At 36.5% G+C, this 15,168-nt stretch overlaps 2 protein-coding genes across 2 annotated transcripts in view; both read right to left on the bottom strand.

Annotated features, from left to right (window-relative positions):
- Positions 1-9,729, bottom strand: part of LOC127414848 (serine/threonine-protein phosphatase 2A 56 kDa regulatory subunit beta isoform-like) — a 50,440-nt gene extending 40,711 nt beyond the window's left edge. The window contains exon 1 of the mRNA XM_051653192.1: positions 8,155-9,729. Within this exon, the coding sequence (XP_051509152.1) occupies positions 8,155-8,350 (196 nt within the window). The 5' untranslated portion in view covers positions 8,351-9,729. The remainder of the gene's footprint in view (positions 1-8,154) is intronic.
- A 222-nt stretch (positions 9,730-9,951) lies between these two features.
- Positions 9,952-14,264, bottom strand: LOC127414938 (basic leucine zipper transcriptional factor ATF-like). The gene is made up of 3 exons (XM_051653355.1): positions 13,703-14,264; positions 13,462-13,569; positions 9,952-12,307 (listed from the first exon to the last, which is right to left on the bottom strand). The coding sequence occupies exons 1-3, from the start codon at positions 13,778-13,780 to the stop codon at positions 11,963-11,965; spliced, it is 531 nt and encodes a 176-aa protein (XP_051509315.1). The 5' UTR covers positions 13,781-14,264; the 3' UTR covers positions 9,952-11,962.
- Between the last annotated feature and the right edge of the window lie 904 nt (positions 14,265-15,168).

Below are 15,168 nucleotides of genomic sequence, written 5' to 3'. Positions count from 1 at the left end.
CTCCATTCTGAACTGGTGTATGTGTGACAAAACTCCGATTTAAGAGAGCAAGACCTTAGCAGAACAGTTGTAGGTGTGACACCCTCGGCCAAAATCAATTTGGTTTTAACTGGCTAGTGAGATGCTGGCTTCAATATACTGTTATGACAAAGAATTTGAACCAGTGACAGTTCATAGCAGACATGTCTGCACGGCGCAATGCGTAAATAGAAACCAAGCGATCTACAGAATATGTGGTTAGGACACGGGGTGACTGTGGCTGCCTCAGCCTCTTCTATCTCTTTCAGTTTGATTTCTGAGTACTCTGCTTCAATCCAATAAGACTGAGCATAGAAATGCATCTCCTCTTCGACTTCAAACTCTTCAGACATGTTTTGTAAGTTCGGCTCTCTGGTTTGTGTGCAGCTGTGTTGTGTTCTGTTATTACTATCGCTGTGGATGTCCGGTTGTATCAAAACAAAGCGAGTTATCGCTTGAACGCCCCATCTCCCGAGTGGGGGTGCACTTGCAGGAGAGCAACGTTCGGTGATGATTTTAACTAAATAATAAATTCGATTTTAGTTTGTTTCTCATCAAACCATATCATATGCCTTCAGAATAAAGGCATGAGTCACTTGGAATAATTTGTTAGACTTCTGAATTATACTTTTTAGTCCTTTTAAAGCTTGAAGAGATGGTCACCATCCACTGCCACAGTATGACATCTGCAAGCAGAATATTTTTTTCAAAATGTCTCCCTTTATATAAAGAAAAAGAAAGAAAGCCATATTGGTTTAGAATGACACAGGGTGAGTAAATAATGACTGAATTGTAGTTTTTGGTTGAACAATCCCTTTAAGCTTTGCCACATTTCACTTGAGAATTTATTTATTTTTTTGAGGATGTGGAACGAATATTAAAATAAAAAATCAGATTTTTCCTTGTTTCCCTTGTTAAGATATCATGACATTTATCAGAAAATGTTACTGCAAAACAGGAACAAAAAGTAACTTATCTCACTGATTTCAGTTTGGCAGTTCCAGTGACAGAAAGTGTCATGACCTTACTAACAGTAATTCAAATGCAACAATGGTGACCATTCTGTAGAAGAGCACATGTATAAAGTTTTAGACAAAGACAATTCCACTAACACTGAAAGCTTTAACAAAAGTAAAGAAAGCTCTAATACTCTAATACTAATAAATACATATTATTTTTCTAATATCCATAAAGTAATGCTCTAATGTTACAGCAGGCTACCCAATAGCATTAAAAATATTTAATGAGAGGAAAAGCAGAACAAGACGTTGGTCATGTAGTAAATGGCATACTACCATACTATTACTTTTTTCTGCCATACATAGAATGCGGTTTCACGATTTGCTGTAGCAAAGTGGATAGATACAGCATGCTGGCAGAGCAATATTATAGAGGATGAGGGTTTAAGAGATTTAATGTGCATTGCAATAAATATGCAACCAACAGGGACTAGTTTTTTCAATTTGTCAACCTCCCACTAATGTTTAATGTTACTTGGATTGGTGCTATTTTAGTGCATTTCTATCTTTATACTGAGGAAGGCTTTGTTAGGAAAATGTAAATTATCATTATAGTTACATATTGTTTTCTTTTCTTTCCTAAGAAGGAAATAAATGAAGTTTGACAGGAATAGAAGTATGTATAAATTAAAAGTTCAGCACTTTCAAAATCTGAGATTAATCACAGTTAACTATGAAAAATCATGATATTAATCACTAGGGCTGAAACAATTAGTCAACGTTATTGACACAATAAAAAACTGTCAACAAAAATGTTCATTGTCGAATAGTCATTGATCTCATTTAATGCAACATGAGATAATTTGAAACACTTATGATGACACACGAGAGCAGCACCGCCCCTCGCACCTGAATGAAGAGAGGAAGAAAACACAGCTCACAATCCAGATGCAAAGGTGATGTAGATCGCAAAGTATGAGGGAATTATAATACAAAAATACAAAATAAGTAAATACAGAAGTAGTGCCATCCTGACGTGAAATAAAATGGAAACTTACCTGGCGTTCCACTTGAGCAAAACTTACCTGCCCGGCGTTATATCTTAAATACAAGTTCAAATAATAAGGAAGCGGTTGTGTAAATAAGCTCAAACTCCGAAACTGCCATTTCTCTGTGCGGTCAGAACCGCTTATGTGAGTCAGTGCGAGAGAGTTTCAAACTTCTCCCGGCTGATAAACCCTTTCGCGTGGAGATGCTCGTCCCTCGCACCCGCTTGCTGCAGCTAGATTATAACATGATGGCTCCCAACGTAGTGAATAATAATATACTGTATGTGTCACAGTGTGTATATTATCGTAAAGAAAATCGTCGATACACAGATCTATTAAGAAAATAGTTTTTTTGTTTTTGTGAGTTAAAGATGGATCGAAGTTAACAAAAAGGTGAGAGAGTGTAGTCTTAGCCCATTATGCAGTGCAAAAAAAGAAGGTTTTTGGTTTGTCTTTTTTGGTTTGTTTTTCAACAAACCTTATGTACATTTACTTTAGAAGCTATACTGCAGAAGAAACAATTGTTATTGGAGAATGTTGAATATAATATTTAACATATTTTAATATTTTAAAATATCTAAAAATACTTAAGATACATTTACATGAAAAGCAACATATAAGATATTAAGACTTCATATTTTAAAGTATTTTTGTCTTTACTGTACTGGCAGAAGTATAAACAAGTGAAAAAAATACACTTATATACAGGGGCTGATTTTATTTTATTTTTTTCGGATTTTTTAACATTCAATGAATGTTATTTAGAGATATTTTTAAAAGATGATTTTGTTCTCTTTAATGTTATTAAGCATGTTTAATACAACCTTTTAAGTTGAGGCACAAGCTGAATAGTCGATTAAGAGCTAATAATTAATCATTGCAATAATCGACTGAATAGTCAAATAATCATTCTAATAATTGTTAGATTAGTCTATTATCAAAATAATCATTAGTTGCAGCCCTATTAATCACAATTAAATAATTTGATCGGCTGACAGGACTAATATATACACATACTGTATATATATATATATATATCCTCTATTGTGTCTATTGTGTGACACATTTGGCCTGAAGTCTTTTTCAAAACAATACTTCCCCCTCTGTAAACTTTACACCACTCTACAGCTTACCACTTACAGCTACACATGCTTATCCAATTCTCTCTCTCTCTATTTCTCTAATAGCTATTTTTTCCCTTCCTCTCTCCCTGTCTCAATAATCACTCACTCCCACTTTTATTCTCTCCCTCTTCCTCTTTTGCCCTCTTTATTGATCGGAGGAGGCCAGAGAGAGAGCAGGCCTTCTGTGTAATGTAACCTTACACCAGCCCTGACCAGCTGGACCTTGCGGGAAGAAGCAGACAGATACAGATACACACACACATACACACACACACACACATACATACACACACACAGACACACACTGAAAATCAGTTTCTCAAACATAAATAGGTATATTTTCACCCTGAAAAAATAATTCACAAATGCACAGCAATAAACATACCATAAGGTTAGTGATTTCTAACAGATTCGGCATGCTGTCATGGCTAACCATAAACAAACATACCAAAAACAGAACAACATTTTTCGTAACGTTTCGAACGTTGCCGCCTATTTCAACTACGTCAGAGCGTCCACGAATCTTTGATAGCGTTGTTGGCAGAGCAGCCAGAGCGAATTTTGACGCTCTCGCCTCCTCTGGTCTGAACGCACGGTCAGGCAGTGGCAGCTTTTACAGAGACACACTCACAAACTCATGAGGACATCTTCAGTGCTGAGGTTTAGGTAGAAACAATAACACAAGCTAACAAAAATCGTAAGGTTTGAAAATGAAAATAAACATCCCAGCAATGGCTCACACCAATAACACATTTTCAGTCTTTAACTGGAACTAAAAATCAAGGCTAGCAAGCCTGACAGCTCAAGCATTGACCATATTTTTGGCTGGTCAAGCAATTAAAGACTCAGGACATGTTTTGGACTGATATGGTGTCTCAGCTGTTTTCTTCACCTGCTCTCTGTTACACGCAGAACATACACAGAAGCTCATGAACATAAATTCACAGCCCTCAGACTAGAGTTGGGGTACTCGAGTTCGGACTAGAGTCTGAGTCAGGAGTCCAATTTTAATGGACTTGGACTTGTCACGGACTCATTTTTACTCGGACTTGACTCAGTCTCGAGCCTTTGGGACTCTGGATTTTTTTCTGAGTCCAACCGAGTCCATGGCATTTGTGATGCAATGAAAAAATTTAAAATAATGAAACAGAAATAAATGAACATCTCTTTCTGCATGCAGCTGTAGCACCCCATGAAGATGTAGATGTAGCCAGAGTTTGTATCACCATGTTAAGCAAACACGCACACACACATACACACGCACACAGTCTCACTCATCAGTCAACCAATACGCTTAAATGTTACTACGGAGACTACTGTTTAACATCGATTACCGAGGTGTCTGGCACAATGAAAACATAAAGACAGGTATGTAGCCAATGTACTAGAAACAAGGCAGTTTCGCATGGCACGGGATCTGACAACTGATAAAATTGCACATGCCAATTGTGCAGCCAAGAAGGTGCTCTCATTGTGGTTTCATCGTGGTTAAGAACTTCAAATAAAGAACTTTATTGAGTCACCCACATCATGACAGTTTACTAAAACCAACATTTTGAAATAAAAATTCAGAAAAAAATATTTATTGCTAAAGCAGACAGCAACTCTAAACAGATAAACAGCACCTAATTATTATTGATTTACTATTTTCAAAGCATTTAATGCATACACTACAAAATGTGTTATTCGATGGCAGAGTTTGTGTATGAAGCTATTTCATGTAACGAGCTGAATTTAGTTGGTTATTAAATTTTTATTTTAAAGTTTTTATTTAATTTTTACAAACGGGTAACTTATGCACATATAGTTTTAGCCTATTTCTCAGTATTCTCTCAATATTATTATTTTTCATGTTTTTGCGGTTAAAGAAGACCTCCATGAAATTCTTTGGTTGATATTTAAAGATTTCATAATGATTGTAGACTAACATGGCTGCCGCTCCAGCAAATATCAAATATTTTTATCTTCTGCGTCAGCTGCGGCTAGACGCACAAGGACGCATCAGGGTTTAAGGTGCACGAGCAGCACGCAGAACTGTTTTCTGCTAATTAACTATGTCTGTGGTAAATTGCCCTTATTTTATCAGTGGGCTTTTCCAGTGTTTTTGGATGTAACATTTGCAGTCAAATCGTGAGTTGTAACTTCTCAGCGAGTGCTAATTACTACTGTGTTGACTCAATTGTATGTGTTTTCCCAAACCAGTCAGCAGATAAGAGACTCAGAAAGAAACCTCAGTATAGACTATTATTTCTTTAGATAGGGATAATTTTAGATAAAACTAAAGTAAACTGAATGGACAAATTTAAAATGTAGTAGAAATAAAAACTAAATTAAAATTCAAAACAATAATAACCCAGATTGTAATGACTAACACAAGTTTCACTTACTTTAGTCTATGTTTTTGTCAAGTTTTTGTTACATTTATATATTGACAAATTGTTTTTCTTAGTTGTGAAGGTTAAAATAAGCTTAAAATATTGATGTTGAGTTTACGGTTACAATTTTCAGATTCAATCGGACTCGGCTTGTTATGGACTCGGTCTTGAGTCCGACTTGGCCCCTTTTGGACTCGGACTCTACTCGTACTCGATTGTTTAAAGACTCGGAATGACTCAGACTCGACTAAGGTGGGCTCGAACCCAACACCACCTCAGACCACACAAACACTCAGTAGCACATTGTCAGGTGACGTCTGTCATGCTCCACTAAACTAATCTCGTGTTTAAAGGGCATTATATATGTCACATCTAAACATGCTGTACCAGTAATGGAGCTGATGTAAGTGGCAGGTATATAGTACGTTACAACAACAAACCCTGCAGTTGTGCATTAACACACATGAAAAATAACACCAGGGACACATGACGGAGATTTGGAAATTGAGAGTTCTCATCTTTATAATCATTACCATTATTTCAGGAGCTCTAGAATGAAGAACGTCCAAAAAATGAAGACTGAACAGGATCTATTCAAGGTAAAAATAGACAACATGGTCGTTACAGTGAACTGACTATGTTGAACTGAATCGTATGAGATTATAGGTTATTTTTAAATGTATAGAATTTGTCAGTGGTTTGATAATATTGCTTTATATTAAGGCTTGAAATTGAGATTAAAGTATAATTAATCAAGCAGAATAGATCAAACATAAGACAGCAGGGCTGCACTGCAACTGATCTGTACCTTTTATCCAGTTATGGATAAACAATTTCAGAGCTAAATACAGCCAGTGAAAGGGTTCAAATCAAATGCAAGAACTTAGTAAAAGTAAATAGTACGCTAGAAGGTTGATTAACACTGAATATGTCTCTCAGTGACATGTGAATGACTGAAAGCAGGTCAGTTGGATGGGTTAAGCAGGACAGAGGCTCAATCTGGAACCAGCTGGCAGCACACCCACAGCTGGAATGTCTCATGGAGACTGGAGTCACCAAATCCTGCTTCACTGGAAATCTAGCTCAGACGATTCCCGTATGTAAGAAAATGAATCATATCCTGCATAAGTGTGAATCACGAGTTAAATTTAGGACCCATATGAAAGTGAGGGCCGTAAAATGTGGAAATAACAAGTATTTATTCTTTATTTGATTATATTTTTTATTTTAGGCATCTCAGAATTTTTTTCAGTTTGTTTTTTTTGTTTTTTGGGGGGGGGGGTAATTATGCTAATGACTTTGTTAGGTAATAACTATTTCACCTGAGCTCTCTTAGGTTCTTGTCACAAAAGTATATAATTGATTAAAGCTTCAGGCTACGTCAAACTATTACACTTATTGTGAATCTGTCCAATAGAGTGCAACGGTGCCCGCCCACTTTTTCAGCCATCTGGATTCCGGAAATAATTTTCCCATTCATTTTTTTCAGAAAATCCTTCATAACAGAGTTCCAAGCCATGAACCAAACCAACCAGCTCCAAGGTGAATCACAACATTACAAACTTTGATTTGAAGCAAAAAAGTATTTGAAAATCGGCCAAAAAGACATGTCTTTTACGAGGGCATAAACTACAATCCCATGAAGCATTGCGAATGACGTACTCGAATAAAAATGATGGATATATACAAACTATTGATTTTAGGTTGTTTATTATAAGTCTAGAAACAATATATTTTAAGTTTACTGCAAAATAATCCAATATATACAAATATATATGTAGTTTAAGGGTGTAGGGAGACCAGCTCAGTTGTGTCATTCACAGTGCGTCATGGAAGTGGGCAGTCAATGCTGGACATGTTTGGTGGGCTTTGTTGACTGCAGTTCTCTGATTGGTGGATCTTACTCTGCCTGATCATGGGTGATGTAGTTGTTCACCAGGAATTCCTCTATTAAACATTATTTTTAAACAATGAAGTTGGAATAACATGGACTGATGACTTCAGAAAAGGCACATACCATCGATGAACAACCTCGTGGTTCACGGGAGGTCTGTCTTTAAAGGTTTAGAAGTTATCATTGAAAATCAGTTTGTCTTTGGAAAAAAAATAAATGGGTTTTTTTCTTCCAGAACCAGAATGTTGCATTCTATAGTGCAGCTTCCATGCCATTTTAGTGTTTGTGGCTTGCACATTCTCTGTCACTTCAGGTGGAGGAAATTCAGGTATTAAAGAGGTCATAGAATAAACTAAGGGCAAAATAGTTGACCACAAAGGTTCCCAAACCAGCAAAGAACTTGACTGTGACAATGACAAGGGAACAGATGCAAATGGACAGCACGCACCATGGTCATTGTAGATTTGTATATCCTTGTAAGAAAGAATCATTATAGGAATATGACTGAGTTGCCCAAATGAGAGCAGTCTATCTGTGCCCCTTAAAAGATTTAGTTATGGAGTCCTTATGAAGGTCTGCAATATTAATACAGAACACATCTCTCAAGGATGCTTAAGAAGGCATCAAAATGGGTGTAATATCCTATTTTTATATTGTGGGATGGATTATTATTAGAATTATTATTAACATGTCGTTAGAAACAAAGAACCTCACGTCCCAGTGAGAGGAACCTACCTTTAAGTAAGGGCAGCGGCGTCAGCTCCACCTGGGAGCTCTGATAGCGGAACTGGGAAGAGCTATGGGACCGTCGCTGCCGGGCACGGCGCATCGAGCGGCGGGGGAAGCCGTCTACCTTCTCCGCGCTCGGCACAGAGAAGCCCGTGGTCGGCGATGATGGGCTCGATGGAGGTAGCTTCGTAGGGGCCTCCATCGCTGCAAAGGTGGTGCGGCAGAGGCTTGTTCGAGGAAGGAAGCCTATGGCGAGGATTGGCTCTTATAACCTTACAGTCTTATTACCTTGTTACTGACTGAAAAGATGTTTCTTGAATTGGAAAAACGTGAGATGAACGAGCAAGGAAGGACTAGAGACAGAAGTTATCTAACTTGGTCAAAATACAGACAGATGGATGGCAGAAAGAACCTAAAAGTGAAAGCAATCGTGTTCAATTTGAATCGTCTCCTGCTTGTGTTACATTAAACCCCCCCACCCCCAAAAAAACGAGATTAGCCACGAAAATCACAAGGTGTGAATGTAATTATCTATATCTTAATGAAGAGATACTGGGGTGAACATACATTGCTACAACGAAGACATCTCTGCCTTACTGTCGTCATCAGAAAGTCATCGGCCTAAATTTGGTCTTTATTTAAATATTTATAGACTGAAGGCATACATCGGTAGCGTATTAAACCTCGGATGGAATAAACATGCTGCTATCCATTGATCATGGATCAATCATTCCATGTTGGGGAAAAAATTAGTGATTTAAAGAAATCTTGTCATTTATCTTCTCCACACATGTACTAATACATCACTTATTAATAAAGGTTATCGTCATATTATCAATCACTAGTTCAGCGCCTTATAAGAGCCTTCCAACGTCCCCCTATAAATTCCGTTAATGTACCGTCAGTTCGGTTCGGTCTTACGGCGGATCCACACAGGGCGGGGATGAACTGCTTCAAACGTGCCTACATGTGTACAGCATCACGGCGGCCGCTGCAGCACTGATACCCCCTTCAGTCTCCTCTCCCTCAAACACAAGAAACCGCTGTTCAATTACTTCTGTATCACAAGGACGTTGACAGTCTCTGTGATTTTGTCTGCCGTCCTTCTTCTCCGCTGATAGCTCGTGGTTTTCCGCCGTTTCTTTATTTCCTAGCAGTCACTGTCGGTCGTTGTCTTCAGGTGGTGCAAGTAGATGTAAATGCTACACACTGCAGATGACGCTCGCCACGCTCTTATTTATTTATTTACTCGTACATTTACGCGACCTGCTGCTAGACATCGCGATGTTATGGCTACCATTTACCACTCAATACAACGTTTAATCGACTATATAAGCAATATGTTCTTTTTTATTACATCGAGCGGATGCCGTATCTTAGACAGCGGTTTTCTACATCAACCTATTCCCTTCTCTTCCCTCTCTCCCTCCCTCTCTGGCTGACACAGTATCTAGCCGCTGTTTTTTGGGACTGTCAGGTTGGCCATTGTTCTTGCTTCACTCGTTCATTATTCCGTCCACTCACTCGTCGCTGTATTCGATTATCGTTGGTCAATTTATCGCGTATTATTTTTCGAACCCGAAGTCTGTATGTTTACCGACGACGTGCCGCTGACCTACCAAAAACTAGACGTGATGCTGAATGTTATGGGCGTTTTTGGCTACTGATAGACCATCCCCAACTGCTGTGCCTCTGAGAAAGCTGATAGCGATGCATGCAGTTTTACAGAAATTACCTTCAAGCAGTAATTAATGGATCCATTGGCCTTTGACTAAATGTATATTCCAATAAATTACACATGAAAATATTAAAATATAATTTATTAAATATATGATCAAAATACACATTAAAATTGATTCAACCAAGCCATGATCTCGTCATGCACGTTAAATATAATGCCCTTATTATGGAAGCTACATTCAAAATGTAGCTAAAGTCAGTTTTTGCATTTGTAAATATACAGTATATAGTTTACAAAAAATATAAAAAGAAAAAAACAATATCTACATGTTTATAGAACATGGGTTTAGCACCTTTTGCATTTGAACACAACAACAAAAAGTCTCAAAAAGCTGTTTGCTGTATGTAGTAGTGTGTAAGCAGTGCTGGGTAGATTACTTCTAATTTGTAATCTGAGACTGATTAAAAATTATATGACTAAAATTGTAGTCATTAACGTAATCTCTTGGATTACATTTGAAATAATCTAATCAGATTTTGTTTGGATTACTTTCTGATTACTTCTGACAATTCTTGTTTGTTTGATGACACTTGCAACTGAGTAGGAGAAGCTGGTACCATTTTGACATAATGTAGATTAAATACATTAAAGAAAACTTGCTTAATGGATGAAAATATAAGAATTGATATGATTTGTATGTGTGTGTGTGTGTGTGTGTGTGTGTGTGTGTGTGTTTTACTCACTACTCGTTCCAGTTTCCAAGGCTGGGGAGTAACGAAATACATGTAACGGGATTACGTATTTAAAATACAAAATACAAGTAACTGTATTCCACTACAGTTACAATTTAAATCATTGGTAATTAGAGTACAGTTACATTCAAAAAGTATTTTGATTACTGAAGAGATTACTTTGCATTTTATTTTCGTTTGTTCCATTTAATATTTAGTCTATTTAGATGGAAAACATTTATACATATAAATGCAATCCAAAGAGCATTCGAACAGCGGTGAAACACTTTCTTAAAATGTGCTACATTCATACAACAGAGAAGTAAGTTTCGAAGTAAGTTTGGAGCAGTAAGACCTTTGATATTAGGGCAAAAATCGTATTCATGATGATCATTTTTGAATTGTTTTTCTGTAAAAATATCTAAAAATCCTTAAAACAAGATAAATGTAATTTATTTTGTTTTAGAAGCAACACTGCATAAGATACTTAGGCTTTTTTCAGTGAATGTATTTTTAACATGTGTATTTGGTCTTACTGTACTGGCAGAGTTTTTATAGTCAAAACAAGTGAAAAAATCTACCAGTGCTGAAGAAGTAATCCAAAGTATTTAGAATATGTTACTGACCTTGAGTAATCTAACGGAATACATTACAAATTAAATGTTAAAGGATGTATTCTGTAATCTGTAGTGGAAAACATTTTAAAAGTAACACTCCCAACCCTATCTGTTTCTGAGTATAGTAAAAAAGGCACTTAAAACGTTCTTACTCTGGCAATTTTGGCATTACAAACATCATCCACGTGTGATAGCAGATCAGGGCTGCGTTTCCCAAAAGCATCGTAAACTTAAATTGATCTACAATCTACTTAAGCTTACGATGCTTTTGGGAAACGCAGACCAGACCAGTTATATTTGTGAATCAATGTCACAAAAAAAAAAATACGTCTCAAAAGTTCTGACAAAAGCAAAAGCGCATTCTTGTAAATTTTTGAAGCCGAGTACAAAAACAATTTGCGAAACTAAAACTTTACTGCACTGATACAATCGGTTCTGCATTTATGTGTGGATTACCACTCCATCTTCAGTGTAATTATGGCTGGTGGCTAGTATCAGGTTTTTAAAAGGTATTTGAACAGAAGAAGAATTAGAGGGATCAATAAATAATGAACAATTATGTTCTTTGTTATTATACTTTAGAATACTTTGCCTGATTAATATGTATTCAAGTAATCCATAAAATAGTAACTGTAATCTGATTAAGAGTACTTTAAAATGTAATTTAATGTAATTACAAGTACTTGATTACATAATACAGATTATATGTAATCTGTTACTACCCAGCACTGTGTGTAAGGAAAGTCACCAAATAAGAATGTAACTGATATAGCATCTCATGTTTTTCAAAATTGCTGTAAGCAACCATCACCATTCACTGTGTCCCAAGAAGACCAATCGCTGCTCTCAAGGAGGTCTGATAGAGCAAAGTCCACTGAATTATGTGGAGAGGCAGATAAGAAACCAAGGTCCGGCAAGGGGTTGAGGTCAGAGACAAAGGTGAAATCTGCTGTAGCGGGTGTTGCTGTGGATGGATCAGCACTAATGGGTAGTGACGGTCCACACAAGGACACTTTAGTGCAGAAAGGTCCATGTTGTTCCAAAGCAGTGGTGTAGATTTGAATCTCCTTCCTCAGTTCTGCGATTTCTTTCACATATGCAGCATTGGACTGCTCTAGATTTTGGAGTTCCTACAATATGTAGACAAATTAGAGGTTTTATAAACAGTGTAACACTGAAAATCACTCAAGTAAAAAATGCAGAAGTTACAAAGTAACAGAAAATGTGGCATAGTTACAATTTAAAGCATCTTTGACCATCGCCTACTTTTCTCACTTACAAACATGCATTGAAGTCAGACAGTAAATGTTAAACCCACAGTCATGCCCACTTCTATTCAAAAGACACATTTCTAAATGTGATTAATGGGTAGGATAATAGGGGAAAGTCCAAGATTTGTACATTATCAGAACAGAAACTAAAAGTGAAAGGTGGAGGGGTGTACAGAACATAACATGTTACATTGAAAACTAAAATAAATCATATAAATTTGTATTGTGCAATTTGTATTAATAAAAACCAGGTTAAAAAAGCTGAGACAAAAGTTGTGTTACTTCTGAGTTTACCCAAATAATAATTATCTTTAATTACTCTGGTGAGCTGTCTTACTCATTCACTTTGTTTCCCAGAAATGCCTGTCAGCATGAAAAGGTTGTGTAATACTCCCTCTCGTCCACACACCTACAGACTACTAACTACAGACTATACAGCTGCAATGTTACACACACACACACGCGCACACACATGCACACCAGGGGACCCATCATACTTTTTGCAAAATGATACATTACTTCTTAATATCAAGTAATTATATGGCTACATCTTGTGGAAGTTGTATAGCTACAGGTTGTGTTTATTATGAGTAAGAACACATACACAAACACACACGAACACACACACATTATATATATATATATATATATATATATATATATATATATATATATATATATATATATATATATATATATATATATATCACCCAGACATCTATTTGATGTGTGTGTTTACATCTGGAAAACATATTTGCTTATCTGCAATAGTACTATAAGACGTTTCCTCTTGAATGTCAATAAGACATTCAGCAGATATCTTTGAGATGTTTATGATTTAGAATCTATGTATATCTGCCTCTGTTTATCAGATCAAACGCTCTTAAATAGACATCTCGGTGGTATACGTATGCTTGCTATCTACCAATCTGTCTATATATATATATATATATATATATATATATATATATATATATATATATATATATATATATATATATAATTATACTGACCATGTGCAAAATGTCTGCCTTTTCTGTCTGTTTTCTACGACTCTTGCGAGCTGCATCTCTGTTCTTCTCTCTCCACTGATGTTTGTGGCCATCTGACTGTACTGTGCTCTGAAGATATTCAAATCAACAGATCATACATATATACAGAAGCACAATAAATAAATTATACATATAATGGGATTCATTAGAGTTAAAATATAAAGTATATTCAAATTAAATTAGCAACAAATTAACCTCTTACCCAGTCTTGAGGACTTTGTGAACCACTTTGTGAGAAAGGACTTCCCCTGTCAAAGTTGTCCATAAGGGCAGCTGGCATCTCGAGATAAACAGATGCTCTTTCTTTTAGTTAAATTAAGCCAAATGCTTACATTTATAGTTTGAGAATAAAGCAGCAGCCTTTGCTAATGTTTCCTCGTATAAAATTCCTCGAACTGCAAAAAGCGAAGTAAATACATTAAAATGATCCTGATGCAGCAGTTTAAAGCGTTGTCTACACTACTAAAGAGGTCATGAGTTAAACCTCTGTAAATCTTTAAATCCTTAGTAGTAGTGTATGACGTGGGCGGCGAAATGAGCCAATAGCTCTTGTAATGACGTGACGCAGTACAGGGGTGGACTAAATTGTTTCGGTTTCGAATTATTTTAAATGGCCCGGTTAGCGGAGCCGGGAGGTGATGGCTTCCGGTAGCCTGTTTAGCCTGTTTATTTAGTCTTCATTTCCCGCTCTACATAATGACATTCCGGGAAACGCTGGGAATTCCCGTCAGGAAGTGCAAACGGGTGGAGTGATGTGGGATATTAAGTCTTTACTTTTTTTTTATGGATGTAAGACTGTTATAATTAATTAATAACTGACCAATTAATTACTCTTAAATTAAGTATACTAATAAATAAATCTCGTATTTATTGCAATATATGTACATTTATATTTAATGTAGATAGATAGATAGACAGACAGACAGACAGATAGACAGACAGACAGATAGTTAAAGTCAGAAGTTTACATACACTAAGGTTGAAGTCATTAAAACTAATTTTTTAACCACTCTTTTGGCAAGTAATTTAGGACATCTACTTTCTGCATGACACGAGTAATTTTTCCAACAATTGTTTACAGACAGATTGTTTCACTTTTAATTGACTATAACACAATTCCAGTGGGTCAGAAGTTTACATACACTAAGTTAACTATGCCTTTAAGCAGCTTGGAAAATTCCAGAAAATGATGTCAAGACTAATTTAGCTTCTGATAGGCTAATTGGAGTCAAGTGTACCTGTGGATGTATTTTAAGGCCTACCTTCAAACTCAGTGCCTCTTTGCTTGACATCATGGGAAAATCAAAAGAAAGCCAAGACCTCAGAAAAAAATTGTGGAACTCCACAAGTCTGGTTCATCCTTGGGAGTAATTTCCAAATGCCTGAAGGTACCACATTCATCTGTACAAACAATAGTACGCAAATATAAACACCATGGGACCACACAGCCATCATACCGCTCAGGAAGGAGAAGCATTCTGTCTCCTAGAGATGAATGTAGTTTGGTGCGAAAAGTACAAATCAATCCCAGAACAACAGCAAAGGACCATGTGAAGATGCTGGAGGAAACAGGTAGACAAGTATCTATATCTACAGTATATCGAGTCCTATATCAAAATAACTTGAAAGGCTGCTCAGCAAGGAAGAAGCCACTGCTCCAAAACTGCC

The sequence above is a fragment of the Myxocyprinus asiaticus genome, chromosome 2 (genome assembly GCF_019703515.2).
Source record: "Myxocyprinus asiaticus isolate MX2 ecotype Aquarium Trade chromosome 2, UBuf_Myxa_2, whole genome shotgun sequence".
Lineage (NCBI taxonomy): Eukaryota > Metazoa > Chordata > Actinopteri > Cypriniformes > Catostomidae > Myxocyprinus > Myxocyprinus asiaticus.
Note: the sequence above shows the minus strand (reverse complement) of the source record. Positions and strands in the feature narration are given on the sequence as shown.

Bases quoted from the DNA above. Each gene is read 5' to 3' on its own strand.
- LOC127414938 (XM_051653355.1), bottom strand. From the start codon at position 13,780: ATGCCAGCTGCCCTTATGGACAACTTTGACAGGGGAAGTCCTTTCTCA. The intron at 13,570-13,702 runs GTAAGAGGTTAA...GAATATCTTCAG, and splicing joins CACAAAGTCCTCAAGACTGG to AGCACAGTACAGTCAGATGG. The intron at 12,308-13,461 runs GTCAGTATAATT...TACATATTGTAG, and splicing joins AGGCAGACATTTTGCACATG to GAACTCCAAAATCTAGAGCA.